Here is a 25,930-nt window from a genome sequence, read left to right on the forward strand (position 1 = left end):
TAACTTAATTGATAAACATGTATTAGGGAGTGTCATAAAACCCCCTTTTTTTAACCAGTAGGGATGTGCAGTTAATAAGTTTTAGAGACCAGGTGGCCTGGTGGTTTCAGTCAGTTAAGTGTCCAACTTTGGCTCAGGTCATGATCTTGTGGTCCATGAGTTCGAGCCCCATGTTGGGCTCTGTGCTGACAGCTGGGAGCCTGGAGCCTGCTTCAGATTCTGTGTCTTCCTCTCTCTCTGCCCCTCCCTCACTTGCTCACTCGCTCTCTCTCAAAAATAAATAAATATTAAAACAAAATTTTAAAAAAAGTTTGAGAGACCATTGTTCCAGAACATTAATGCTGCACAGTCAATCGTTAAGCAAGGTCTAAAGCCCTGTTGCCCAAACCTAACCCTATTTTGTTTTTTTTTGTTTTTTGTTTTTTTTTTTTTTTATTTTTTTTATTTTTTTCAACCTTTTTTATTTATTTCTGGGACAGAGAGAGACAGAGCATGAACGGGGGAGGGGCAGAGAGAGAGGGAGACACAGAATCGGAAACAGGCTCCAGGCTCCGAGCCATCAGCCCAGAGCCTGACGCGGGGCTCGAACTCACGGACCGCGAGATCGTGACCTGGCTGAAGTCGGACGCTTAACCGACTGCGCCACCCAGGCGCCCCAATTTTGAACTCAGTCCTTAGCTTGTAATAAATAAATAGGTAATTTTTCATAAAATGGCTTATAGTGACTTTTAAATTTGCCATATTTTGCAGTATGGCATTCTAAGAGTTTATCATTTATATTTCTCTAGTTGTAAACATAAGCTAAATAATGATCTGTTACTGAGGTATACTTTAAATGTGTGGCATATATATAATATGAAAGTAATGCTTTGTGCTGGAGTTACCCAAGTAATTGTGCTGGATGTGGCTCATACTGTTGTATGAGAGCTGGTTGTGTGTGTCTATCTCTTCTCCATTCTGCACAGCAGCCTGAAATTGACTGCGATGGGAGTATCTACACCATGGAAATGGGAAAATACTATGTAAATCAGGGCTTGCTTTTTTCCTTCTCCCACCTGACTGAAGGAGCTTGTTTAGCACTGTAAGGACTAATCTGCTTTTTTCTAAGTCATACTGTGGAACATGGGACTTTCATATCTTTGTAAAAAAAAAAGTAGTATATGGTCAAATGTGTTTCAGAAGTACTGTAAATAGAAATGAACTCTTTTTATCAGAGTCACAATATGTGTGAACATTCTAAGATCTCTGATACTTTATCAGAGTGAAATTATACTTTATATAATGTAGCACTTGTAAAACTTGAGAAGTATATTCATAGAACTCTTTTTCATCTATTACTAACTCATGGGTATATTAAATGAATATTTTTCAGAGTACTCTTTGAGAAATCTAGAGATGGATCATGTATGTTTATTACTTACTGACTTAAAATGGATTTTATTTTCAGCCCTGCCAAGGTAACCCTACTGGGGTCAGTTATCTTCACATTCCAGCACGCCAAACACCTGGCAGTATCAAGGCATAATCTTATGTTCCTTTATACCATGTTTCTTGTGGCCACAAAGGTAAGAATTCAAAGTAGCTATAAATCCATATTACAAATGCTTTATAACCAGAATTCTGCATATTAGGCAAGTAACAGGAACATTTACTTTTTACTGTTGTTACAGTCTAAAAAGGTAAATTTTGGGTTGTTTATTCAGCGCATCCATGACTTTTTGAAACATAGCTCCTGGATGATTCCACATTTGATTTATGCTGAGGCTATCATGAAAGATTTGCAGATAGTCTAATAAATGTTGGAGGCCAGAATAGTGGAAATAGCTATAGCTGATCAGAGTGCAGACAGCAATGTCTCATTTGTAAAATGGGATACTTAGATGTTCTCTGAGGTTCCTTAAAGCTTTAACATTTCAAAATTTTATAGTGGGGCATATTTGTGTGTAGTCTCTTGTATTATTATTGCCTTGTTGGAAGCTTTATTCTGTCTTGAAGATAGGAGGTAGTGTGGTGTAAGATCACAGGTTTTGGAGACAGGCAATCTTAAGTTCAAATCCTAGCTTTGCTATCTAATTCCTGAATAGGCAAGTCACTTAATGTCTCTGAATCTTCATTTCCTCATCTTCATTATACGATTGTTGAGAGGATTGGAGATGGTGCATGTCTTTCTATTACTGGGACGTATCTTATGAATTTTATTAGCTGTATCATGAGTCTAATTCTGATTATCGTTACTCTTACCATTATTAAATATTGTTCCCTATTCAAAAGTAGACGGTTGGTTTAAAAATATGAGTATTATTTAAATGTAGAGGAATTTTATAGCTAACTCTCAGCCTAGGTATTTTTGGGTAAAAACTTACCTATTGGATTCTTAAAAGGAAGACAGTATATATTAAATAAATTTATATCTTAGAAAGAACCAAGTCACTATAGGGATAGTTTATTTTTGTTTCAGTAGTCCTACTATGGAGGTGATCTGTGGCTGTAATTCAAGTACTTCAAATATCTGAGGCAAAATCTCTTCATATGTGTCCTCTTCCAGTCCTCAACATTTTGAGCTGTATGTATTTTTTTGTAACAGCTTATTGAGATATATGTTACATACTGTAAAATTCATCCATTTAAGTGTACATTTCAGTGTGTTTTTTTTTTTTATATATTCACAGAATTGTGCAGCTGTCACCACAATCAGTATTAAAACATTTTCATCACTCCAAAAAAGAAACATCATGCACATTACCAGTTACTTCACATTTTCCCTCAGTCCCCCCAAATGTAGGCAACCACTGATCTACTCTCTGTCTCTCTAAATTTGCCTATTTGACATTTCATGTGATTGCTATCATACAATGTGTCCTTGTGACTTGTTTCTTTCACTTACCATGTTTTTGAGGTTCATCCATGTTGTAGTATGCATTAGTATGTTATTCCTTTTTATTGCCAAATAATAGTCCATTGTATGGATATACCACATTCTGTTTATCCATTGGTTGATGAATATTTGGGTTTTATTTTTTTGGCTAATAGGAATAATGAGCTGTGAGCATTCATGTAGTTTTTTGTGTGGATATGTGTTTCATTTCTTTTGGGTGTAATATAGAAACGGACTAGATAATAGAGTAATGCTGTGTTTAACCTTTGAGGAGCTAACAGACAGTTTCCCATGGTGGCTTCATCATTTTACATTCCCACCAGCAAAGTATGAAAATTCTAATTTCACATACCATCATCAATGCTTGTCTTTTTTATTAGAGCCATTCTAGTGGTTGTGATGACTGATGACTAATGGTATTGAACATTTTTTCATGTGTTTATTTGTATATCTTTGGAAAAATGTCTATTCAGATCATTTGCCCATTTTTTAATGTGTCATTTGTCTTTTTAATGTTGAGTTGTAAGAATTCCTCATATATTTTGGACCCTAGACCCTTACTAGATTTCTGATTTATAGATATTTTCTCCCATTCTGTGGGTTGTCCTTTCACTTTCTTGTTTTTGGAAGTGCAAATTTCTAAAATTTGATGAAGTCAAATTTACTTATTTTCTCTTTTGTTGTATATGTCTTGATGTCATATCTAAGACACTGTTGCCAAATCCAAGGTCAAGGTCAAAAAGATTATCTCTATGTTTTCTTCTACAAGTTATATAGTTTTAGCTCTAATTTAGCTCTGTGATGTATTTTGAAATGATTTTTGGGTATGGTATGAGAAAGGATTCAATTAAACTTCATTCTTTTACATTCTGTGGCTACGTAGCTTTACATTCTTGAAGATTCTGTGGGTATCTATTCATCCTAGTATTATGTATTGAAAAGACTGTTCTTTCCCTCATTGAATTGTCTTGGTACCCTTGCTGAAAATCAATTGTAAATGTGAGGGTATTTTTCTGGATTCTCACTTTTGTTCCCTTCATCTATTTACTTATCCTTCTGCTAGTACCACATTATCTTAATTATTTTAGCATTGTAGTTAGTTTTGATATTGAGAAGTATGAATCCTCTGAGTTTGTTCTTTCTAAGGATTGTTTTGACCTACTAGGTCATTTGCATTTCCATATAAATTTTAGGTTTAACTTCATAATTTCTGCAAAGAAGATCAGATCATATTTTCATAGAGATTGCCTTGAATCTGAAAATAAGTTTGGGAGTATTGTTGTCTTAACACTTTTAAGGCTTTCAAACAATCAACACAGATGTCTTTACATTTATTAGGTCTTTTAAAGTATTTTTTTCATGATGCTTTCAGTGTATGAGTCATACATATCCTTTTGTTAAATTTATTCATAAGTGTTTTATTCTGTTTGATGCTATAGTAAGTGGAATTGTACATTGCAAACATGTAGAAATAAAATTGATTTTTGATCTTTCATTCTATAACCTTGCTAATAAACTTGTTTGTTAGCTCCAGTAGGCTTTATGGGGGTTTTTTTTGGTGTGGATTCCTTAGGGTTTTGTATATTCAAGATCATGTCATCTGCAAATAGAGGATAGTTTTACTTCTTTTTTTTTTTTTTCAGTCTGCATGTCTTCTATCTAATTTTCTTGTGCAGTTGCCCTGGATAGAACCTCTAGTACAATGTTTAATTGAAATAGGATGAACATCCTTTTCTTTTTCCTGATTTTAAGAAGAAGCCAGTTAGTCTTTCACTATCTTAAGTCTTTCTCTATTAAGTATGATATTAACTATGGATCTTTTATTGGTGCCTGCTATTAGATTGACGAAGTTAGTTCCCTTCTATTCCTAGTTTGTTGAGTGTTTTTATCATGAAGGAGTATGGGGAGCTGTATAATTTCTGAAATTTTCTAACTTTAGAGAAAATGAACTTGTATTGTGGATTTATTAGAATAAGTACTACTGGTGTCTGTTGAATTTTTTAAATTACAAACATCAGTTTTTGTTGAAGTCCTAATTTGTGGAGTAAAAAGGAGTTTTTCTTACAATTATTGCTGGATATATAGTTCTGTATTATAATATTTAAACACTGTATTGCAGTATGGTAATAACGTACAGTATTAAACTTGTCTCATAATATTTCCCAGCATTTTCCTATTATCCACCAACTTACTATTTTTAAAAATTTGTTTATGTTTATTTATTTTTGAGAGAAAGGCAGAGCAGGAGCAGGAGAGGGGCAGAGGAAGAGGGAGACACAGAATCCGAAGGAGGCTCCGGGCTCTAAGCTATCAGCATAGAGCCTGATGCAGGGTTTGAACTCATGGACCGTGACATCACGACGTGAGCCAAAGCCAGATGCTTAATCCACTGAGCCACCTGGGTGCCCTTGTTATCCACCTACTTGTAAATAGAATGTGCATTTTTAACGCATACTTTTGCCTAAGTTCCGTTTAGATTTATACTGATTTTTTAAAAATGTTTATTTATTTTTAAGAGGGAGAAAGAGAGTGCACTACTGAGCTGGGGAGGGGCAGAGAGAGAGAAGGACAGAGGATCCGAGGTGGGCTCCCCGCTGATAGCAGTGAGCCTAATGCGGGGCTCAAACTCATGAACTGTGAGATTAGGACCTGCTGAGCCACCTAGACATCCCTTACACTGATTTTTGAATGGCTTGTCATTTGTTTCTGAGTAGCTACTATAGTTTTTCTTTTCTTAGATATAAAAAAATGAATTGACAGAATATTCAGGGAAAATTTGGCAGTAATTATTTTTTCTTTACTTCAGTCTTTTCCTGTAGTATTTATATAGTCAGGAGATTTGCATTGGCTGTTTTGGATAATCAGTGCTTTGGCCTATACGAAGATACTAATAAATATGATTTCTCTTTTCAAAGAGAATAGCTCCCCAAAAATAAGCACACAGAAAACTATGATGTAAGTATAAAAATAGTGAGTTCTATAAGAGAAACAGAAAGTAAATGCCCCCAGCATTGCTCACCCTGTGGTATCTCTGATGGTATCGCAATCCACCAAAAGCCACTCTGTGCTAAGTCACGGTAGTCTCCCTCTTGACATGTGCGGGCTAGCCCTAAGCCAAGGACTTGTGGTACCATATAGATATCTGGAGTCTCCTCCTGGATCCCCAGAACATGCCCAGTTTCCTCCTCTTTGATACCTTACCCTGGTCAAGTCTATTTAGATTCACCAATACCAGTCTCTGCTACCTCAGTTTCAGTTCTAGCTCCCTGCTTGAGAAGTTGTCCTGAGACAGAAGTGAGGGTAAATGTGTGAGTCACTTTATCAGTTTGTCTCTTCTCATGATCAGTCTTACACTCTCTGTTGGCCAGTGCCCGAAAGTGTTTGCCTCATGTATTTTGTCGGGTTTATGGCTTTTATGCCTGGAAGGCTAGTCTAGAATCAGTTCTTGTTTCATAGTCAAGGAGAAAGTTCGTCTCTTTTTTGATCAGTCTTGTCAGAGGTTTTTGTATGTTATCCTTTCCTGAGGACCAACTTTTTGGTTTTGTTGTTCCTCACAACACATTGTTTTACATTGCTGTGTCTCATATCACATGTTTTCATGTATATTATTGTCATCCAATTTACATTCCTCTTAACTTACACTACAGTTTCTTATTTGACAAGCATGTTTTAAAATTTCAAACGTTAAAAAAAATCTTAAAAAATTTTTTCTTTAACAGCATTTTAGACAGTGTGTGTGGTATTCTATGGTGTTTGTTGAGACTTCATTTCTCTACTAGTATTGATGAGATTTTATAATTATTTGTATGTATGAAAAGTAAATATATTCTTTATTTTGGAGGTGTAAGGAGTCTACATATATCTACACATATGCATATGATATTTCTTAAATTTTTTTTTAATGTTTATTTATTTTTGAGACAGAGAGAGACAGAGCATGAATGGGGGAGGGTCAGAGAGAGAGGGAGACACAGAATCTGAAGCAGGCTCCAGGCTCTGAGCTGTCAGCACAGAGCCCGACACGGGGCTCGAACTCACGGACCGTGAGATCATGACCTGAGCTGAAGTCGGACGCTTAACCGGCTGAGCCACCCAGGTGCCCCTATGATGTTTCAAATATAGTATATAGTTACTAATTTTTCCATGTCTGGTCTATTAATTTTTTTCCTTTTTGAGAGCATTATGTTAAATTTCTTCCTCTTTCTCTTGTCTCTTTCCCCCGCTCTTTTAAAAAAATGTTTATGTATTTTTGAGAGAGAAAGCATGAGAGTGCACGTGAACAGTGGAGGGACAGAGAGAGAGAATCCAAAGCAGGCTCCAGACTGTCAGCAGAGAGCCTGATGCGGGGCTTGATCTCAGAGTGTGAGATCATGACATGAGCAGAAATCACAAGTCAGTCGGTTGCTTAATCTACTGAGCCACCCAGGCACCCCATCTTTCCCTCCCTCTTATCTTTGTTTTCTTTCTTCCTGTTCCCAGAACGCAAGCAAGGTGAACATTCAGTGATGCTCAGTTCTTGTATGATGCCAGTTTCATTCAAGAAGGACTCTGTTCTCCTTTTCCAGCTCTCACAAGTCCTTTGTGATTGTTAAAATCCAAGCCTCAGAGGCAAGAAATATGTGCCAACTAAGACTGTTAGTATAGGGCAAAGCACATGGACTTTGGAGTAAGAATTTGAAATCTAGGCTTCACAGTTTTAAGCACATCATTTATCTTTCTTAAACTAGAGTTACACATATCTTAAGGGATATATGGCTTTTGTTTGGCACTAGCTGTACAAAGTCACATTATAAATGTGAAGCATTATGTACCAGTAGTTGATTTCAGTGTTAATGATTATAAACATTTTAAAGTTAAACAGGAATATATTATGGAATAGAATTCAAAATACACTTTTTTTAAAAGATAAAATAAAATATGACATTTTATATTTGGCATGTCTTCATTTGAGGTTCTGCTAAGTTCACTTTCTTCCATCAGAGATGATTTGAGAAAAGTTTGAGAAGCATGGATTATCTTTTGGCTCCTCAGGATAAGGAGTTATCATGAAATAGTGTTATTGTGAAATGAAGCACAGGGAGACTTGAGTTAAGAGGGATTAAAACTGAAAGGAGTTTGTTGGATTTTGAAATGGAGAGGTATTTGGTGACCTTGGTAAAAGCAGTTTCAGTGGACTGGAAGAGAATAGAAAAATGATTGTAATAGACTGAGGTGAATAAGAGAAATTGAAGACAAAGTATATAAACTATTTTAAAGGGATTTAGAGGGAGTATACGTAGAAACAGCCCAGGAGAGCAGTTTGGCAGTATCTGACAAAGTTGAAGAATCACATATCTTGTGACTTGTTAATTCCATTTCTAGGTATAACCTCTATCAGTCTCCCAATATGTGGTACAGAGACCAACTTCATCAGTATCTCTTTTAAAAAATGTTTTAGTGAAGTAGCATTTTTTTTTTTTAAGATCCCTCCAATACCCAGGCCACCAACTTACTCTTTCATGTAAATACTCTGATTTCTCATCTTTATTATATGTGGTCTTTTATTCAGGGCCTCAGATCTGAAAAAATTGGGCTAAAGGATCTTATACAGAAAGTTAATCTGACAGTACATTTTCCAGAAATACAAAGAATAACTTCAAAGGGCTGTGAAGTTTGCAAAACACTTAAGAACAAGCTCTTTAAAAATTTTTAAAAAGTTTTTCATATAATAAAATATGCTCATTCTAACATTATGTTTTGATGAGTTTTGACAAACTTATGTACCTGCATAATTATCACAATCAAGATATGGAACATTTCCATTACTTCAAAAAGGTCCTTGTGCACTACTCCAGTAAATCCCAACTACTGATTATAGCTCCAGGGTACCACTTACCTACTTTCAATCACTATAGATTAATCTTTTTTCAAGTTTCATATAAATGGAATGATATAGTATGTATATTTTGTGCCTAGCTTCTTTTGTTCAGCATAATGTTTTTGAGATTTACCTATGCTGTTGCATATTCCTTTTTATTGCTAAGTAGCATTATACACCCCAGTTGGTTTATCCAGTTATCTGTTGATGGATTTTGGATTGTTTCTAGTTTTTGATTATTTGAGTAAGGTTTTTATGAATAAAGTTGCTATGAAACATGTACTTCATGTGAACATGTATTTTCATTTTTCTTGGATAAATAACTGGGAGTGGAATTGCTGGGTTATATGGAAAGCATATGTTTAACTTTAAAAAAAAAAACTGGCATACTGTTTTCCAAAATGTTTGTACCCATCATCATTCATACCCAGCAGTGTATGAGAGTTCCACTTGTCCTACATCCTTGCTAATATATGTTATTGTCAGTCTTTAGCCATTTTATATGCATATGGTGGTATCTCATTGTAGGTTTTGTGGTTTTTTTTTCTTGTTTTGTTTTTTTTTTTGTATTTCTCTGATAGCTAGAGATTTGAGCATCTTTTCATGTGCTTACTGGTCATTTCTTTTTTTTTTTTTTTTTCCCGTGATTTTATTTTATTTTATTTTATTTTATTTTATTTTATTTTATTTTATTTTATTTTATTTTTTAATTTACATCTAAATTAGTTAGCATATAGTGCAACAATGATTTCAGGAGTAGATTCCTTAGTGCCCCTTACCCATTTAGCCCATCTCCCCTCATGACCCCTCCCATAACCCTCAGTTTGTTCTCCATATTTATGAGTCTCTTCTGTTTTGTCCCCCTCCTTGTTTTTATATTATTTTTGTTTCCCTTCCCTTATATTCATCTGTTTTGTCTCTTAAAGTCCTCATATGAGTAGAGTCATATGATTTTTATCTTTCTCTAATTTCACTTATCATAATACCCTCCAGTTCCATTCACGTAGTTGCAAATGGCAAGATCTCATTCTTTTTGATTGCTGAGTAATACTCCATTGTATATATATACCACATCTTTATCCGTTCATCCATTGATGGACATTTGGGCTTTTTCCATATTCTGGCTATTGTTGATGCTTACTGGTCATTTCTGTTATCAGTGTTCAAATCTTTGCCCATTTGTGAAAATTGTTTTTCTTGTTATTGACTTGTAACAGTTCTCAGTATGTTCAGATACCAATTCTTTGTGAGATATCTGAATTGCAAATATTTTTCTCCTAGTTTGTGGCTTTCTTTTTTTTCCTTAATATTGTCTTTAGAAGAGTTGAAGTTTTTAGTTTTGATGAAATTCAGTTATCATGTTGTCCTTTTATGGTGTTGCTTTTAGCATCCTATATAAGCAGTTCTTCCATACACCAGGGTTGTGAAGATTTTTTTACCTGTATTTTCTTCTTATAGTTTTTGCCTTTATATTTAGGTATCAGATCCATTTCAAATTAAGTTTATGATTGATACGAGGTAAGGGTCAGTTTTATTTTTTCCACATGAAGATGAATTTGTTCTAATACTATTTGCTGACAAGACTGTCCTTTCCCTTGTTGAATTATATTGGCATCTTTATTGACTATCAGTTGCTATTATATTTGTGGGTATATTTCTGGACTATATTCTGTTCCATTGATTGATTGTTCTGGCTCTGTGAAGAATGCTCATGATGTTTTCATAGGGATTGGATTAAATGTGTTGATTGCTTTGGGTAATATAGACTTCTTTTTTTAATGTTTGTTTATTTTTGAGAGAGTGAGAGAGAGAGACAGAGTGTGAGCTGGGGACGAGGCAGAGAGAGGGAGACACAGAATCCAAAGCAGGTTCCAGGCTCTGAGCTGTCAGCACAGAGCCCAGTGTGGAGCTTGAACTCACAGCTGCGAGATCATGATCTGAGTCGAAGTCGGACGCTTAACTGACTGAGCCACCCAGGCGCCCCTGGGTAATATAGACATTTTTAATAATGTTTGTTCTTCTAATCCATGAGCATGGAATGCTTTTCCATTTCTTTGTGTCCTCTTCAGTATCTTTCTCAAGTTTTCTTGGTTTTCAGAGTATAGATCTTTTACCAATTTAGCTAAATTTATTCCTAGATACCTTCTTGTTTTTGGTACAATTGCAAATGGGATTGATTCCTTGATTTATTTTTCTGCTGCTTCATTATTCGTATATAGAAATGCAACAGATTTCTGCATGTTGATTTTATATTCTGCAGCTTTGCTGAATTCATATATTGGTTCTAGCATTTACATTTTTTTTTAATGTTTTAATTTATTTTGAGAGAGAGAGCAAGCGAGAATGTGATCAGGAGAGGGGCAGAGAGAGAGATAATCCCAAGCAGACTCTGTGTGTCAGCGCAGAGTCCAGTGTGGGGCTCAAACCCACAATCTGTGAGATCATGGCCTGAGCTGAAATCAACAGTCATATGCCCAACTAACTACCCAGTTCCCCAGTTCTAATAATTTTTTGGTGGAGTCTTTTGGGTTTTCTACATAGAGTATCATGTCACCTGCAAATAATGCAAGTTTGGCTTCCTCCTTGCTGATATGTATGCTCTTTCTTTCTTTCTCTTGTCTGATTACTGGGGCTAAGACTTCCAGTACTATGTTTAATAGAAATGGTGGGAGTAGACATCTTTGTCTTGTTCCTGAGCATAGGGGAAAGGCTGTCTATTTTTCCCCATTGAGGGTGATATTAGCTATGGGTCTTTTGTATATGGCTTTTATGATGTTGAGGTTTGTTCTTTCTGTACCTACTTTGTTGAGAGTTTTTATCAAGAATGGATGCTGTATTTTATCAAATGCTCTTTTGCATCTATTGATGAGATCATTTGGTTCTTATCCTTTGTTTTATATTAATGTGGTGTATCATGTTGATTGATTTGCGAATATTGAACCAGCCCTGCAGCCCAGGAATAAATCCCACTTAGTGTGAATAATTCTTTTCAGGTACTGTTGAATTCGATTTGCTAGTGTCTTGTGGAGATGTTTGTATCCAGGTTCATCCAGGATATATATTGGCCTGTAATTCTCCTTTTTAGTGGGGTTTTTGTCTGATTTTGGAATCAAGGTAATGCTGACTTTGTAGAATGAGTTTGGAAGTTTTCCTTCCATTTCTATTTTTGGGAACAGTTTGAGAAAAATAAGGATTAACTCTTCTTAAATGTCTGGTAGAATTCCCCTGCGAAGTCATCTGGCCCAGGACTAGTGTTTGTTGGGAAATTTTTAGTTATTGATTCAATTTCTTTTCTGCTTATGGGTCTGTTCAAATTTTTTATTTCTTCCTGTTTAAATTTTGGTAGTTTGTGAGTTCCTAGGAATTTGTCCACTTCTTCCAGATTGCCCAATTGGCTGGCACATAAATTTTCATAGTATTCTCTTATAATTGTTTATATTTCTGTGGTGTTGGTTGTGATCTATCCTCTTTCATTCATGATTTTATCTATTTGGGTCCTTTCTCTTTTCTAAGTCTTGCTAGGGGTTTATCAATTGTGTTTATTCTTTCAAAGAACCAGCTCTTAGTTTCGTTGATCTGTTCTACTGTTTTTTGTTTGTTTTTACATCATTTATTTCTGCTGTAATCTTTACTGTTTCCTTTTCTTTACTTTTTTCCTTTACTGTTTTCCTTTCCTTTCCTTTTCTTCTGATAGTTTTAGGCTTTATTTGTTGTTCCTTTTCTGTTGTTCCTTTAGGTATAAGATTAGGTTGTGTATTTGGGACCTTTCTTGCTTCTTGAGAGAGGCCTGAATTGCAATATACTTTCCTCTTAGGACTGCCTTTGCTGTATCCCAAAGGGTTTGGACTGTCATGTGTTCATTTTCATTGGCTTCCATGTATTTTTTTGTTTCTACTTTAATTTCCTGGTTAATCCATTCATTCTTTAGTAGGATGTTCTTTAACCTCGATGTATTTGTAGGCTTTCCAAATTTTTTCTTGTGGTTGATTTCAAGTTCCATAGCGATCTTTATGGTATGGTGTGATCATGATCTTTATGTACTTGTTGAAGGCTGATTTATGACCCATTATGTGATCTACTCTGGAGAATGTTCCATGTGCACTCGAGAAGAATGTGTATTCTACTGCTTTAGGATGAAATTTTCTGATTATATCTGTTAAGTCCATCTGGTCCAGTGTGTCATTCAAAGCCATTGTTTCCTTGTTGATTATCTGCTTAGATGATCTGTCCATTATTGTAAGTGGGGTGTTAAAGTCCCTTACTATTATGGTATTATTATCAATGAGTTTCTTTGTTTGTGATGAGTTGATTTATGTATTTTGGTGCCTCCAAGTTGGGGCCATAAATATTCACAGTTGATAGATCTTCTTGATGGATAGACCCCTTAATTATGATCGAATGCCCTTCTTCATCTCTTGTTACAGTCTTTGTTTTAAAGTGTAGTGTGTCTGATATAAGTATGGCTACTCCAGCTTTCTTTTGACATCCATTAGTGTAATAGATTGTTCTCCATCTCCTGACTTTCAATCTGCAGGTTTCTTTAGGTGTAAAATGAGTCTCTTGTAGGCAGCATATAATTGGAACTTGTTCTTGTTGTTGTTTTTTTATCCATTCTGATACCCTACATCTTTTAGTCCATTTACATTCAGAATAATTATTAAGAGATACGAATTTAGTGCCATTGTGTTGCCTGTAGAATTGATGTTTCTGGTGATATTCTCTGGTCCTTTCTAGTCTTTGTCGCTTTTGGTCTTTTTGTTTTGTTTTGTTTTGTTTTGTTTTGTTTTGTTTTTTCCACTCAAAGAGTCCCCCTTAAAATTTCTTGCTGGACTGGTTTAGTGGTCACGAACTCCTTTAGTTTTTGTTTATCTGGAAACTCTTTATGTCTCCTCCTATCCTGAATGACAGCCTTGCTGGATAAAGAATTCTTGGCTGCATGTTTTTCATATTCAGCCTGTTGAAAATATCCTGCTACTCCTTTCTGGCCTGCCAAGTTTCTGTGGACAGATCTGCTGTGAACCTGATCTGCCTTCCCTCGTAGGTTAAGGACTTTTTTTCTCCCTTGCTGCTTTCAGGATTCTTTCTTTGTCTGAGTATTTAGTGAATTTGACTATGATATGCTTTGGTGATGGTCAGCTTTTTTTGAATTTAATGGGAGTTCTCTGTGCTGCTTAGATTTTGATACCTGTGTCCTTCCCCAGGTTAGGGCAGTTTTCAGCTATAATTTGCTCACAACCTTCTGCCCCTTTTTCTTTCTCTTCATCTTCTGGGATGCCTATGATATGAATGTTATTCCTCTTTAATAAGTTGCTGAGTTCTTTAAGTCTTGTAGTGTGATCTTTGGCCTTTGTATCTTCTTTTCAGCTTCATTATTTTCCATAACTTTATCTTCTGTGTCACTGATTTGCTGCTCTGCTTTGTCCATTCTCGCTGTCATTGGATCCGTTTGAGATTGCATCTTGGTTATAGCATTTTTAATTTTGGCCTGACTAGATTTTGGTTCCTTTATCCCTGCAGAAAGGGATTCTCTGTTGTCTCCTATACTTTTTTCAAACCCAGCTAGCATTCTTGTATTCATGGTTTTAAATTCTAGTTTAGACATCTTATATCTGTGTTGATTAAATCACTGGCTGTGATCTCTTGCCTGTTTTTTCTTTTGGGTGAGTTTCTCCATTTTGTAATTTGTCCAGAAAACAAAAGAAATAACACACAAAGAAACAAACAAAAAAGCTAGATCCTGAGTGTGTTTTGGTCTGCTTGTTAAAAGGACGTAGTTCCAAAAATAAAATAATATAAAAATAGGTATATATAAAAATAGTAAAAAGTAAAACAAACAAAAAAAAGGAATTAAAAAAATTAGAAAACAAATGAAAAAAAAAAAAAGAAAGTAAAACAGAAGTTGGATCTAATTTCCCCTAGAGTTGACACTTTGCAATACTATGGTAGTAGACTTGGTGCAAAAAAGTTATTTGTGCTGGTCTTCTGGGGGGAGGAGCCTGCTGCACTGATTCTCAGGCTCACTCCTTTTAGTGGAAAAGAGCCTCAAGGGTTCAGGGGTGCAGGTCTTGATGTAAGTGTCTCTGGCCTCCTCTGGGTGGCACTGTTTTGCTCCCTGAAGGCTTTCAGCTATGAAGGACGGAATGAATGTGGCCAGCTTCCCCTCCCACTCTTGAATCTGGAACTAAATGTTGACACGCTTCAGGGAAGCTTCACAGAAGAGCAATTAATCACCCCTCTTGTGTCCAAGATTTTTTTAAATTTCAGGTAAATGACTGAGTTTCAAAATTCCAAATTTTAGGGATTCCCTGGGCCGGACCTGTGCTGCTCCTCTGGGGAAGGGTCTCACCAGGCTTTTGTCTGCCTGGTGAAAAAAGCAGTGGCATGACTGTGCTGCTGTTCAGAGTTCATGTCAAAACAGCAGAAAGCAGGCACCCCAGCTTGCAGTCCTCAGCCTGACTAAGCCCCTTCTCTTATGCCTGGAAACAGCACGACTTTTTGGTGCAACCACTCTTTCTTGTGACACAAGCGATCCTCAGACCATGCTGTCACTCCTGGGATTCTACCTGCTTCACCACTTGAGCACCCTTAAGCCAGGCACTGCTCCCACCATATGTTCTCTGCTGCTTATAATACTTCGTGATAGCCTCCTTAGGCTATTTCCCTCCCCGGCTGGACCCAGAGCAGTATCTCACCCTGTAAACTCTCTGTACTTCCTACCTTCCAAACAGTGTTCCTACCTTCCAAACAGTGTAGAAAGGGGAACACTGTTTGGAAGGTAGGACCTTCCAAAGGTCCTACCTTCCAAACAGTGTTCCCCTTTCTACATGTAGTCTTGCAGGTTTTTTCATTCAGACCTCCAGTTGATTTCTTTGGTGTTTAGAATGATTAAATATCTAGCGGAGTTCAAGGGATGAGACAGGCTTAGGGTCTCCCTACTTTTCTGCCATCTTAACTCCACCCCCTCCTCTCTTTCTAAGTCAGCCCTACTAGATGTTTATAAGTTCCATTGATTTGTTTGAAAGACCCAGCCTTTGGGGCGCCTGGCTCAGTCGGTTGAGCGTCCAAGTGGGGCTCAAGTCCTGATCTCACAGTTCGTGAATTCGAACCCCACATTGGCTCTGTGCTGACAGCTCAGAGCCTTCTTCAGATTCTGTCTCTCTCTCTCTGCCCCGCCCCTGCTCATGCTCTCTCTCTCTCAAAAATAATAAACATTAAAAAAAAAATTTTAAAAAGATGCAGCTTTTTGTGTCATTGTTTTCTGTTTTGTATTTCACTGATTTCAGGTCTATATTGTGTCCTTCTTTGTACTTACTTTGGGCTTACTTTTTTCTTTTTCTGTAAAGAAAAGGTTGAAAAGTTAGACTCTCACATTTTTCAAAAAGTTGCGTGGATGGAAGCACCATGGACAAAATAAAAGTACAGTTGTCAAACTGTGATAAAAGTACTTGCAACATATATTATTGATGGTTTGTATTTGTAATACATAACAACCTCTTAAAAATTAAAAGTTACAGGGTCAAAAACCTGATGGAAAAATTAAAAGGAAGCTGTCAACAGGCAATTCACATGGAAAAGATATGAAGATGTCTTTCAAACATATGAAAAAATCGAAGCATTCATAATTTGAGAAATGTTAATTAAAATAATCCTCAGATGCCATTTCTCATGTATGTTCTGTTTACAAGGCTATGGAGAATCAGGCATTCTTGGAATTTTTCATTTTTAGTGTTTTCTGAATATTCCTGCATGTTTGTTTTTCTCCTCAAAATTTTCCCAGCTATTTTTGTGTATGGATATGAACTTTAATAGCAATTTGTCTAATTCCGTAAAAAAAAACTTGTTAGTATTTTTTTTGATTGAGATTGTATTAAATTTGTAAATCAACTTAGGGAAGCAGTTATATTATACAGAGAAACAGAGAGAGGAGTGAAGACAGAACCAGGAGATTCTTTAATATTTAGAGAAGGAAGATTCAGAATGGGAAACTGTAAAGAAGTTGTGAATGAAGCAAGGGGAAAACTGAGATACAGATTTAGGAAGGATGGACTGGGGAGTTGTGCTGAATGCTCTTGAGAGGTATATTCAGATGGTATATTATTGAAAACATGAATGTGGGACAATATTATTAGGCCCTTTGAGGGATACACATGAGCATATAACTTTAAATAAGACCCAGACTTTGTCCTTAAGATGTTATGAAGAAAAATATGAGACATGTACACTATGCTTTTAAACTTTATGAAGATAGGCACTAAGTTTGTTTTATTTATTGCTGTATCCCTATCAGTGTGTCTAGTGTATGTGGTAGATTTTAAATTTATATTTGTTGACTGATAAATGATCAAGATACAGAGGTCTCTCTGTATTTAATTCCCTCATACTTAATTATCTAAGATTGTACTACCAGAAATAATTAATTTACCCAGTTTATTGAAAATGACATTTATAAAATGAAAATCTTGGGGCACCTCAGCGGCTCAGCCAATTAAGTGTCTTACTCTTGATCTCAGCTCAGGTCTTGATCTTCAGGGTCATGGGTTCAAGTCCCACATTGGGCTCTGCACTGGGTGTGAAGCTTACTTAAAGAATTGGAAATCCTAAGATTTTAATTTATTTGGTAGCCTCAGGTTAATGCTGACGAATGAATGAGTGGTATCACCGACGAAGAAAGTATAGATTAACAGAAAACATGGTTGAATATGCCACTTTCCATTGGGAGTTCATTCAGGGGCAAGGAGACTTTCACTGGAAGGTGTCCAAAAGGTTTTGGAGTTGACACATGAGTTGCACTACAAAGGATTGTTTGATCTAGGCAGGTAGAGACAGAAAGAAGTATATTCTAGGTGGAGAGAGATTAATAATGTAGATATTATTTTGCCAGTGTAGATATATCGTATGATAGGTTTTTTTGCCTATGTAGATACATTGTATAATAGTTTTTCAGTTGCTCATGTGAGGTAGAAGTTACGTTTATTGGTTGTACTCTCCGTTCTAGACACTGTGGAGGATCTAAAGAACATTAAGTGCTGTTTGTGCCCTTAAAGACCTCAGATTGTATGTCACATTTGGGCATCTTTGAAATGACAGGACATGAGATATTACATAAAGAATATGGTGGAGCTTTAAACAGTTTCTTTACTTGAATTAGTTTATATCTTAGGATATGTTGTAAATATCAGATTGTTGTTAAGGTTTCTACTTTCTTTTCTTTATTTCCCTTTTTAAGCAAGAGACCAGGAAGTCAAGTGCTATTTAAATTATGTAATACACTTTTTCTGTTAATAGTTTACTAAATAAGGAGACAGTTTTGTATTTTATTTATAAAAGAATAAAGATTCGTTCCATTTGTCACCATTATATTTGTGTCACCTTGCTGAATCAAGTCCTGATAAGAGGCTGAATTCACCGAAGTTTGTCCTTGAACCTCGTAAGTCTATCTCAGCAGTAATTTCTGATGCCAGCAATACTTCTCAGCTGAGTGATGAGTCTACTGGGAGTAGAGATTCTATTAAAGCACTCGACTTTGAAAAATACTATATAGTTCATGTTCTCAGGAAATACTTTAGATCCTGACAGTTTTTTCTTTAAGATTTTGTAAAAAGACATTGCTGTTTTCCTGACAGTGGACCATTGTTTTTATCTGAATTCTTTTATCTTTTATTGGCAGTCCACGAAGTCAAGTTATGACCAAGATAATTTTGCATTATAACTATTTATGCTAAAGAATAATTTAATATAAGGAAGTTCTTCTTATATCTTGTCCAATAATGGCATAAACTTGTAGATTAACATTATATTTAGACTCTCCTTTCTGTATGTTTTCTCTCCAGGTGATCACATTCATATTCATGCCTTTACCTTTTACTTGTATGGTAATGACTTCCAAATCTATATCTCTTACCTAAAAATTTGTGGCCACACCTCCATCACTGCATTTACTCTTTACTGTTCTGTAATTACTGATTTACTCTGTCTCTGACTAGCTTGTCTTTGACTAATCTGTAAGGACTTTAAGGGCAGGGACTATATTCTGACATTTTTCTGGCAACCAGGTTTAATGCACAAGCAGATTATTATAATCCTGTTGATAGTTAGTTTTAGGTTTTGTTAATGCTGTTCTCTTTGGGGTTTGCCCTTCTAGAATGTGACCCTTTTGGAGTCTTAATTTAAGCCTGAGGTGTATCCCTAGGCAGTTCCACTTTGGCTGGCTTTGTACTCTACCCTTCAGCTGGCTGCTGAAGTGTCTGCTCAGCTTTTGGCCTTCCAACTGTTGCTCTCCACTAGGTTTTTGAAATCTCTTCCTGTGTTTGCACTGTTTAGGGTAAACTTCTCCAGAGTAAGTTATGTGTGGATCTTTGGGCTTAATGTTTTTCTGGTTCTCTCCTTTTTGAGCTTTCTTTCTCTCAAGTCCTAGGTGCTTTGGCCTTCTCAGACTGCAGGCTCTGTCTTCTTAGCCCATTTGGGACTTCTGTTTGCTATTCTCCTATGCTGTGAATTGACACATATCATTAAAAGAAAAAAGCCAGATTGAATGTGTAGCTCACCTTGTTCAGTTAACTTTCTCTTAGGGATAGCCCCATTAGGTTCTGCCTGATTTGTTGTTCTCCAGTGCCTTTGTATGGTTGTTTTGTGTATTTCTGTTTTTAACACTGATTTTGGTGAGAGACTGAGTCTGATATAAGGCATTTATTTAGTCATGGCTAGCTTGAAGCCTGTGTGCATGCATTATTTAAAAAGTTTGTTATTTTTTTTGTTTATTTTTATTGAGGTCAAAGTCACATAACAAAATTAGCTATTTCTTAGTATACAATTCTGTGACATTTTGTACATTCACAGTGTTGTGTGTGCATGCATTTTTAATTTATCTAAATGATAGCACACTATAACTCTTGTTCTAGCTTTCACCTAACAGTTTTTTTAAGAATTTCCCATATTACTTTTCTATTTATTACTTTTAACAATTGCACAGTATGGGTTTCACTTATCCATTCTCCTTGATGGAACCTATTCTGTCTCCTCACTACCTAGACCGTATTGCAGTTAATAAGAATTTTTTTCTTGATTCCATTTTCTTCAAATAAGTGGATTAAGTAGGGGCCTCTTGTGGAGATTTGATTCCATAAATTTCTAATTTGATTCATTATCTTAGATTTGCTGGAAGAATTGTCTCTTGGAAATTCTTGGGCTTTTTGGGATCATTCTAGTCCTTAAAACTCTGTCCCCAGATCCTTTTGTACCAATCTAATTTTTTGAACAAATCTGAACATCTCTGAACACTGCATTTTGCCAAATAAAGAATTGGTAGCACTTTATATTCTACCTCCTAATGTCTTAGTGCTTTGTGTATAAATATATGTATATGCATATACATATACATATAGAAAGCATTGGATGATTAGAGACTTTCTACAGTCTTTCCTAAGGGTAGTATTCTGCATTACTGAAAAATCTGTGACTTTAGATAATGATAGAATACAGTGTATTTAGTGATTGAACTAAAAATCTGGGTGTTCCAAACTGCTTTACTGCTTATTAGTTCTGTGACTTCAAGCAAGTTACTGAACCTGTCAGCCATGGTTCACATCTCTGTGCTGAGAGTAATAATGGAGTAATTGTTGGATTACACTTAAAGAGGATAAGGTGGGGATACCTGGGTGGCTCAGTTGGTTAAGCATGACTTGGGCTCAGGTCATGATCTCGTGGTTTGTGAGTTCAAGCCCCACTTTGGGTTTGCTGGTGTCAGCTCAGAGCCCACTTCAGATCCTCCGTCATCTTCTCTCTGCCCCTCCCCTGCTTGTGCATATGCTGTCTTTCTCTCTCTCTCAAAAATAAACATTAAAAAAAATAAAGAAGATGAGATAATATAGAACACTTATTAAAGTTCTGGCACATGTTAAGGGCATAGTAATGACAGCTGTTATTGATTGTTTGGTGTTGACTGTAGATGATATTTTTTCTTCCTATTTCCTTTGAATACGAGATATATTTTTATGGTTGTACTGCTCATTTCCACCCCAAAATATGGTACCTTGTGTTATTGTTAACGAGTTATGTTCTTTTCCTTTGCTTAAGTATAAACTTACAGAGAACAGAGATTTTCTAGAACCTAGCTTAGGTTTTCTTCTTCTAAAGATTAAACAATACATTTTAGCTCAGAAATAAACCCATGCCACATGCGGTCAATTTATTTACTACAAAGGAACCAAGAATATACGATGGGGGAAGGATGGTCTCTTCAATAAATGGTGTTGGGAAAACTGGAGAGCCACATGGAAAAGAATGAAACTGAAATACTGTCTTATACCATACATAAAAATTAACTCAAAATGGATTAAAGACCTGAAACCATAAAACTCCAGGAAGATGAAAACATACTGGTAAGCTCCTTGACATCAGTCTTGGTGATTTTTTTTTGGATCTGACACCAAAAGCAAAGACAAAAAAGGCAAAAATAAATAAGTGGAACTACATTAAATTGAAAAAGTGTACAGCAAAGAAAACTGTCAGCAAAATGAAAAGGCAACCTACTGAATAGGAGAAAATATTTGCAAATCATGTATCAGATAAGTGGTTAATATCCAAAATACAAAAAGAACTCATACAACTCAATAGCAAAAAGCCAAACAATCCAATTTAAAAATGGACAGTTCTGAATAGACAGACATTTTTCCAGAGAAGACCTACAGATGGCCAGCAGGTACATGAAAAGATGCTCAGCATCACTCATCCTCAGGCAATGCAAATCAAAACCACAAGGAGATATCAGAATGTCAGAATGGCTCTTATCCAAAAGACAAGAGATAACAAGTGTTTATGAGGATCTGGAGGACGGGGAACCCTTGTGCACTGTGGGTGGGAATGGAAGTTGGTGCAGCCACTGTGCAAAACAGTTTGGAGGTTCCTCAAAAAATTAAAAATAGAACTACCTTATGAGCTGGTAATTCCACTCTGGATACTTATCTGAAGAAATTGAAATAATTCAAAAAGATATATTCATCCCCATGTTCACTGCAACATTATTTACAATAGCCTGGATAACAGAAACAATGTGTCAGTTGGTGGATGAATAAAGAAGATGTAAAACACACACACATACATACTGGAATATTGCTCAGCCGTAAAAAGAATGAAATCTTGCCATTTGCAACAACATGGTTGCATCCTGAGGGCATTATGCTAAGTGAAAGAAGTTAGAAACAAATACTACATGATTTCACTTACATGTGAAATCTAAAAAAAACAAATGAACAAACAAAACAAAACTCAAATATAAGGAATAGATTGGTGGTTGCCAGGAGCTGGGGATGGGGGGAGTGAAGGATGAAGGAACTCAAAAACTACAACCTTCTAGTTACAAAATAAGTCATGGGGATGCAGTGTGAAGCATGGTGACTGTAGTTAATCATAGTGTATTGCATATTCAAAAGCTGTTAAGAGAATAAATCTTAAAAAGTTTTCATCACACAAAAGCTTTGTAACCATGTATGGTGACCTGTTGTGGTGATCGTTTTGCAATATATACAAATATTGAAACATGTTTTACACCTGAAACTAATATGTCCATTATACCTCAATAAAAAATTTTTTTAAACAGTAAATAAGAATGTGTTTTTGATCTTTCTCTCTTTTAAAATTTACTTTCTCCTCTCAGTTTTGAGAAACAGAAGACATTTGTGTTTAAATTCAAAATTGAACTTTCTTTTTCCAGATAACCATGATGATTACAGAGACTGCTACTGCGCCTTTTGCTCTCTTGGAGGACGCATTGAGCCGGATGCTGTTTGGTTGGCAGCAGCAGTTCACACCATGTGAAAAGAAAAGTGAAACAAAATCATCTTTTAATGGTACTGGTTCATCGACCTCAAAACCTATAGCTGTTGCTTCAGATACTGTTAAAAAGAAACATACCAAGAAGACTTAAGAAATTTACTGTATGAGCTCTAAAGGCAGAATTTTTTTTTCTTACCTACCTGACAGATGGTGATAAATATTTGTATGTAAATGATGTGAAATAAAGTTTATATAAGGAATGGAGGTGACAAAAAGAAAGAACTTCTTTCTATTTCAGGGAGATTGTCTCTTTCTGGATTGTAATTTCTGAGTGTTACGAGTGTATCATGTGAAATTGTTTTTCTAAGTTATATATAAAAGATTCTATTGTGATTATTTTAAAAGTTTTATATTGATAAAGGGGGCTTGATTTTTTTTCCTAATGTTAGAAAAAGTAAACTTGCTATGATTGCAAATTAATAAAAATTAAAGCCTTTGTTTTATTTAGTTATTTTCATACACATTTTTTATTTGAATCTATCTGAGCTTTAGTTCTGCAAAATTAAACTTTTACTTTACGTGATCAGTATAATTCCTAGATATGGAAAACAATTCTTATTTAATTTTGAGCACTGGGAAAAGTAAACCTTCCCTAAATCACTTTATATTATGAATGAAAATAAATGACTAGTTTATATTTCAGGTATAAATACTGTATTTTTTAATGTACATTAAATGGAAAATATTTGAAATTTTATTTAATTTTTTAAAATAGTACTATTTTTCAGTGAGAACAGAGTATTGGTATGAGTCTCAATCTGAAGTCTATTTCATGCCCTTGTTTATAATGTTCCTTTTTTTCAAAAGAAAATTAGGGGTGAAAGTTTTAATAAATTACTAAACCCAAGTTTTGTTTTGTAAGTTTCATTTTAGAAAGTTATTTTTTCTCTTTAAAACATTCATTTTAATTGTAGAATAAATCATTCTTGTCAGCATTTTGCATATTCTTAACTTCTTTCTGTCTTAGTTGATCTGTGTTGATGGTAGTAGCTTAATGATTCAGCAAAAAGTATTATTTCAGTTTAAAATTTTTCCCTATGTCTCCTTTCTAGTGGATACTTTTCAGTTTTCTAGGTGAATGTCTCTTACTACTTTGCATATGTTTATGTTGCATTTTAATCTACATGTACATACATATATTATTAACTTTATTTTAAATTAAATCTAATTACCCTTATGTGGAAATGTTCAGCTCTAATGAGAATTGTCCTTGGGCATTTGATATTAACCAGCTAACAAAGAAGAACCATAAACTAAAACCTTGTATGATAGTCCATTTGAATGAAGAATGATGTTAAATCAGTCCTTTTTGCCCCCCACCCAAAAAAAAAGAGAGGAGAAAAGGTACTAACTAAATAATGTTAAACTTTCTTGTTTTATTTTATAGTTTAAAAGTCTAGTTAGAATTTTAAAACACTGTAACTAATGTGATTTTTTCTACCAAGACCATGAACCTCCTACCTGCAAAGAGTTAGTATGTATATAAGGCATTTGGGGATGGCATAGAAGTGTTCAAATCACACTGAAGTTAGACATTAAAAAATTTTTTTGATAAATATAAGCACGAACAGGGTACTATGCTTTTACTTATTAAATAAATAAATATTTTGGGGGAGGAGGACCTTTGATAGCCTTGGGATGCTAAGAAGTTTATTTTTAATACTGTGTCAGAAAGCATTAAAATATTTGAGTTTTGTATTATATTTGATACTCTTGTAGTTTAAAACTTTTCAGAATTAACGTGTTACTAATTATTGACTTAGCTTTGAAGTCTGGGTTTAACTGTAGTTGAAATGATAGGAATATTGTTTTATACTTGTATTAAAGGCAATTTATTAAAATAAGTTATTTAGCACCAATGGAGTATTATATTATTTTTATGTTTTTTGTTTTATATTTTTCTTGAGTTAGTAGTTCAGAACTTCTCTGGCATTTTGACTGATTTCAGTATATATTGAATGATTACTGTCCAAATGGGATATTGTTGCAAGCTTTATTAATCTAGTCATGCATCCTGTAACCTTCAATTCAAGTTTCTTAGGAAAAAGCTGTACTGGAGAACATGGCTTAGGCTTGAAACCTCCCACTCTGAATCTACTCATGCTGCCTAGAGACTTGACTAGATTTGCAAAGCAGATTGTTTAAACTTCTTTCCTAACATGTAGCATGAAAGAGGCCTGTGGGCCTGTTTCACACAGCCAGTCATAGGGAGTTAGTGAGAAAGTTAAGACCTAGTAGGTCTTCTTAAGAGGAGACAAGATGCTGGCAAGAATATGGGCTGACTTAGCTCCGTGGTTTCATCCTTTAGTAAAATGTGGCCAAATTAATATCCAATTCTGATTTATCACATCAGTCACTCTTTGCTGAGGGAGTAAGGGCTGGAGAGGGACCAGGTGTATGGAGCAGATGGATTTCAGTAGAAATTCCAGCTTCCCTCTAGGCAGAGACCAAAAGGTGGAGATGAGAGAAGAGGGGAGAGAGTCCCTCTTTACTGTGTTTATCTATTCCTTTGAGACCAGACACTATTCCATTAAAATCTCCCTCAAAGCACAAGTGGATTGCAGTTGAGTGATATATTGGAAATGGAATAATGTGTTCACTAATGCTCTCTTCCTCTCTACTGCTTTCTTGGAGTTCACATTCCACTGGTGGAGAGACATGAACAAACAAATGTGTTCTTGTGGTACTACAGGTTATGAATAAATACTAAGCAGGATAGAAAGTGAGGGACTTGGGGGTGTTTGTTGAAATAGTATTGCTAGAGAAGACGTCTCTGTTAAAATTGCGTTTTAGCAGAGACCTGAAGAACACATCAGGGAGCAGGCCAGGAAGACATCCACGTAAGTACCAGGGTCTTTCAGTTTCTGTATATACTTGCGTTAGATTATGTACTTTTTTTCCTGAAGATTATCGAATTTATTTTTCTTAATAAGTACAATTTCACTCTTGTTTTTAACATATATATTTCTTTAGTTTGTTTTTGTTTTTACATTTTTTTCCTCTTGAGGTAAAATTTGCACACAATGAAATACACAAATTGTAAGTGTACATTTAAATAGTTTTGACAAATGCATACAACTAGATATCCTATACTATCAAGATACAGAACATTACCAGCACCTTGGGAAGTTCCTTTCCAGTTAGTCTGCACTGCACCCCTCCCACACACCCCAAACTGAATAGAATAAATAGAATCAGGTAATATATTCTCTTTTACATAAGACTTCTTTAATACTCAGCATAATGTTTTTGAAATTCGTTCGTCTTATGTTGCATTTATCAGTAGTTCATTCCTTCTTAATTGCTTAGTAGCAGGCATTCTACTGTATGAATATGCCACATTTTGGTTATCCTTTTGTTATCCTTTT

The 25,930-nt window shown here is 35.4% G+C and overlaps 1 protein-coding gene across 2 annotated transcripts in view; it reads left to right on the forward strand.

The window, feature by feature from the left end:
- TMEM38B (transmembrane protein 38B) overlaps positions 1-23,409 on the forward strand; it is a 52,694-nt gene extending 29,285 nt beyond the window's left edge. Inside the window, exons 5-6 of one of the 2 annotated variants that reach the window (XM_053908153.1) lie at positions 1,448-1,565; positions 20,932-22,407. In XM_053908153.1, the coding sequence (XP_053764128.1) occupies positions 1,448-1,565; positions 20,932-21,015 (202 nt within the window). In that variant the 3' untranslated portion in view covers positions 21,016-22,407. Of the gene's footprint in view, positions 1-1,447; positions 1,566-20,931; positions 22,408-22,440 lie in introns of those variants that run through there. The other variant, XM_019454281.2, reaches the window with a different exon arrangement.
- The last annotated feature ends 2,521 nt before the right edge of the window (positions 23,410-25,930 follow it).

The sequence above is a fragment of the Panthera pardus genome, unplaced genomic scaffold (genome assembly GCF_024362965.1).
Source record: "Panthera pardus isolate Hobbes unplaced genomic scaffold, ASM2436296v1 HiC_scaffold_20, whole genome shotgun sequence".
Taxonomy (NCBI): domain Eukaryota; kingdom Metazoa; phylum Chordata; class Mammalia; order Carnivora; family Felidae; genus Panthera; species Panthera pardus.